Source organism: Corvus hawaiiensis, chromosome Z, assembly GCF_020740725.1.
Source record: "Corvus hawaiiensis isolate bCorHaw1 chromosome Z, bCorHaw1.pri.cur, whole genome shotgun sequence".
Taxonomy (NCBI): domain Eukaryota; kingdom Metazoa; phylum Chordata; class Aves; order Passeriformes; family Corvidae; genus Corvus; species Corvus hawaiiensis.
In genome coordinates this window covers 29215691-29220504 of record NC_063255.1, presented here as the reverse complement: position 1 = coordinate 29220504, position 4814 = coordinate 29215691, and the positions used below count along the sequence as shown (strand labels likewise).

Sequence of the window (4814 nt, the reverse complement as noted above, 5' to 3'; positions counted from 1 at the left end):
CTACTGTCCTTATCATTTGGGAAAAAATAGAACTCAGCCCAACATCACAATTCCCTGCTGAAAATAATGCCTATATTTTTTTCTTTTACAAAATCATTTTGTTAGTAGAAAAGTATTGTCTATTGGCAGCATTTTGCAGGGAGGAAAAGTTCCAAAACAAAATTAAAACCAATTGATATTTTTTGCTGCATCTTCCAATAACATTTTTCAACATCATAAAAGCTCTTGCAAATTGATGGGAAACACCAGTGCCACAAACTCTGAAAAGGCTTCTGGTTTTGACACTACCATTGCAATGGTGCTTTAAATCAGTCCCAAAGCTGGTGGGTGTTGTGCCCTCCATGCCACCCACCCCTGTACATAGGGCACAGTTAGTGATAGTGAACTGCAAGGGGCTGGAAATAATTACAGTAGGAAAAGTGGGAACCAGTGAAGTTTTTGTTAAAGGTGAAGCTAATTGGTGGTCATAACTAATTAGCAGCTTCCTCCACGTGTCTCCATCCAGAACTACCAGAGACATGTCAGGCCCCTTGACCTCTGCAGGCAGGGATAAAGCAGAGTTCAGTGCTTGCTGCAGCGCCTCCCCTTCAGTGCAGAAGTACTGGGCTATATGCTGGTATAACTTAGGCTTGAATTAAATATACCTGAGGATATGTGTCTGCAGACTGGTCATGCCTTTCCTAGGGTTGCAAAGCATATCACAGTACAGAAAGCAGGTTTCCTTCTGTCTCGCCTCATCCACTTCTGCAAATGCTCCATGCCAGTCAGGACCCTGCTCCCAGGGAGCTGTGCCCAGGTAGGTGAAGTGCTTCATCATTGCTGCACAGACCCTGTGAATGTGGCCGTGCTGATGTAGCTCCTGCAATGCAGACCAGCCACAACAGGTGCTGGCTCTGCTCTTCCAGTGGCTTGCCGCAGGTTGAGATGCTGCACATGGTTTCTGGCTAACAGTGGTGTTGTTCTGTTGCACTGGTCTCAGGCTCCCCTTCATAACCAACTCTGCTGGAGTGGGAACTTTCCACTTCTCATTATTTTGCATGGGCCAGGAAAGAGATGTCCAGGTGGGACACCAGCCTGCCTCTTGGCATGATTTCTGGCACCTAATGGTGTGGGATGGAAGAGAGTTACAGAACATGCTGCTCCAACTTCTCAACAGAAAGCACTAACATCTTGGCTGCTGGAGGCCCTTCACACAGCAGAAATGTTGTGTGGGAGTGCTCTTTGCCACAAGCCACTTCTGTGGACACAGGCTGTCAGCAGCAGTTGCTCAGCCAGGTTCTTGCTGCTGGATGACCTGTTGAAATGTCTCAGGGAAGAAAAGAGAGTAGCATTCATCCCAATCACGAAGGACACCCCAGTCCCAGCCACCCAGTTTTAGACTGCAAAGGGGACTGGGGAGCAAAACCATTCACTTTGTCAGCACCTGAAACAGCTCTCAGGAATGGCATTTGCACATGAGTAGCAGAGCCAGATGCCTACAGCAGATAGGGCTGTATGCAGAAAAAATCTTTTCCCCCAATAACCCTAAACAGAGACATTTTTTCTCCCTGTCAGTCCTGCATGCAATCTTCTACAGCTTAATCAGGGCTGGAGCACAACATGTATGAAAGAAAGCACTGGAAATCATCTGTGCATCAATACCTGACTGTCTTGTACTTCTCCATACTGAACATGTGAGCACACACTGCGAGTATCCTGAGGGGTACCAGAAATCATCTCAATTCCTGTAGGCAGGGCAGGCCCAGGACAACTGCTGCACTAGTGTCCATAATTCGTGTCCACAGGAATTTCTTCCTGTGCTCCATCCATGGACGTTGCTTCTCAACAGTTGTCTGGTGGTGTATCTGGTCAAGTGCCTTAGTCTCCTGGGATGTCCTGGGCTGGCACCTGGTAGCAAAGGATGAAGATCACTGTTAGGGGTTGCTGGTTGGTTCTGAAATTCTGCTCAACACACTTGAAGAATTCAGTGGATCTGCTCTTTTCACAAGCATCATTTTTCTTCTCCGAAAGGACGTGAGGTGTCCTAACAGGCATGCTAATGATATCACATGTGCAGTCTCCTCTTTTACTAAAGTTGGGGTCTGTAGTGATGATGTGGTCACTGGGTTGGTGGTTGTGATCTCCCCTTGATGGAATTACCTTTCAGCTAAGGACACAGTTCCTGCCTCACTCTCTTGGCATTGTCAGCATTTCTTACTGCTACAGTGATTTAAATCCCTGCTAATTTGCCTGTTGTTTCCTCACTTGATTGGTTGACAGTGTTTGAGACATTTTTTGGAAGGGTTCATGGGGCCTCTACCCCTTCTGTCTTTGCCTAAGTCTGCTAAGGTTGATACACAGCTTCTTGATAAATAGTACTTTGTGAGGAATTAATTGGTAACAGCATCCAAGCTATCATTTGGGCATGTTTGCTTTTCTGTTCGGTCCCTTACACTGATCTGTGGCATCTCACTTGTGAAGAACATTGAGTCTCAGAGTCTTGTCACAGCTGCTGGCTCTGCTACCCACTGAGGGGATGGGACTAAAGTATGTAGATGAGCTAGTTGTCTCAGACTCTGATTAATCAGACAGGACCAGACTGGTGTTAGCTGAGGGGGCGACCTGGCCAAAGAAACCTCCTCTGCTATTTGATCTTGGGCACTGCTGTCTACTTACCAAGTTCCCCATTCAGGGCACCGAGGAGGTTTGTAGTGCTGCCAAGGTACCAGCTGACCCCAAAGTCTGAGTGTGAGCTCTGTGAGAAGCTTTGTAAAGCCATATGCCATCAGTAAAGAGCCTGCAGCTTTGGGCCAGTGTCGCTCCATCTGCCCGGGACTGCTGAGACAGCCAGAGGCTGCCGGCTAAGGCTGGCACGTTAGAACAGGGGTTGCAGGGGTGTGTGCCGTGTTCAGGATGAGCGGCACCTGGTGGTCACACTGAGGGTATGGCACGATGCGCCTGTCTCCTCAGAAAGCTCTCTGAGCCAATGCAAGGCTTGTGGTACTCTCTCTGCAAGTGATGGCAAAGTCCTGATGCTGTCAGGTCGATGTCGTAGGAGGATCACGCACCCACCCTTCAACATGCGCCTCCAGCAGACTCAGGGACTCACCGGCAGCGGGGATGGTGACGGTGAATGGCCCGGGCAGGCACTTGAGCACCTTGTTGTGGTTGCGGAGGGGCTCTCCCCGCCACAGCACCAGGGCAAACCCTCGCTAGCCACGGAAGGTTGAGCCCAGAGGCCGGGCACGGCCGCAGACTGGACCGCCCCGGGAAGGTTCTTCGGAGCTCTGCGGGGCCAGGGGCAGCCCCCGGTGCCCGCCGGCACCTCCCTGCGGGGCGCGGCGCGGGGGCGGGCCGGGGCGGGGACCGCGGGCGGGCCGGGCCGAACTGGCGCGGCGCGGCTCCCGTGCGCACGTCCAGATGCACGCCGTCAGCGGCAAGGTACGGCAGCGAGGATGGTGGTGCGGGGCGTGGGGCCGGGACACGCGCGGGCAGGGCCGGCACGGGCACCTGCCGCAGCCCGGGGCCTGCGGAGCCCGGCGCTGCCGGGGAGCGGGGTGGGACGCCTGCTGTGCCCGCTTTGCGCCGGGGGTGCCGCAGCTCCCTCCGGCCCCACCCCGCTTTGTGCGGAGCTGGGGCCGCCGCCCGCAGCCGCGGGGGCACCGACGGCTGGGGGATGCCTTGGCAGCCCGGTCCCGCGGGCCTCGGGCATCCCCCGGTCCGTGCGGCGGGAGCGGGGCGTTCCCGCTAGCCGCGGTCGGGGCAGCCGGGGCTGGTTGCGCCCTCGGCGGGCAGGATTCTTGCTCCCCGGTAGCGCCGGGGCTGTTCCTGCAGGGAGCTGCCGGCGGGATTTTCTGCGCGGGGTGTGGCGGACCGCCAGCCTGCCCGCGGCGGGAGCCCTCCGACCCTGGGGTCTGCAGGCGGCGGTGCACGGAGCAACAGGGCTTCCTGGCGACCCGAGTCATCCTGCTGCCTGGTCGGGAAGGCTGTGCCTCCTGCCAGCCCTGCTGGCCGGTGCCGCCGGTGGCACGGTTTGGCATCTGTATAACTTCGCTTATTATTTATAGAGAAGCCTCATCTATACCTGTGTGTGTGATGGATTGAATTTGGCCTTTTTTTGCTGGAGTCGTGAAGAATTTGGGTGCTTGATGTCAGGGCAGGTCACATCTTGCACAGGGCATGATGACAGCCACATAAATGACTCTTCGGCAGCGGGATCTCCTGGTGCCACTTCCCCCTGAAGGCGGAACTGGTACTTTGAAGGAGTCTTATTTTCAGGCAGCACAGCTTTGAAGACTGCTTCTTCCGTGGGTCTGTCTTTGATGCTGCAGCTCTGTCAGGGGCCAAGACAGGCTGTTGCAAACGGATGTGTAACAGCCAGCACTTTGCAGACCGATGGCCTGGTGAGGCCAGCTGTGTGCAGTGTCTGAACACATTGTTCACTTTGCAGGGAGTGGTGCCCTCCTTGTCGTGCTCTGGAGCATCCTGTCTGTTCCTGATTCCCACCCCACCCCACCCTGCCCCAGCCCTTTTCACTTACACTTTCTAAGAAGACACTGTGCTGCAGCCCTTGTAAAGGGAATTTGCCTGGACAGGCTTAGCCTCTTTTGGCCCCTTGGGTGCTCAAGTGAAGTGATTTCCTCAGAGCATTCAGGGAATATTTGGGAGAAGGTTGAGTGATGGTTGCCTTTAAGCTTCCCAGTGCAGGCTCCCCAGTGGGTTAACAAAGGAGCAGGCTGTGTAGCCCCGCTGTTCCCTTTGTTCTTCCTCTGGCTGTGCCCTCTTTGGAGAGCTCTGATCTTTCCTGGTTTGATCAGAGACAGGGAGTGACTGAT

The 4814-nt window shown here is 54.3% G+C and overlaps 1 protein-coding gene across 1 annotated transcript in view; it reads left to right on the top strand.

Annotated features, from left to right (window-relative positions):
* The first annotated feature begins 3345 nt into the window (after positions 1–3345).
* CORO2A (coronin 2A) overlaps positions 3346–4814 on the top strand; it is a 57503-nt gene continuing 56034 nt past the window's right edge. The window contains exon 1 of the mRNA XM_048291649.1: positions 3346–3420. Coding sequence (XP_048147606.1) covers positions 3400–3420 — 21 coding nt within the window. The 5' untranslated portion in view covers positions 3346–3399. The remainder of the gene's footprint in view (positions 3421–4814) is intronic.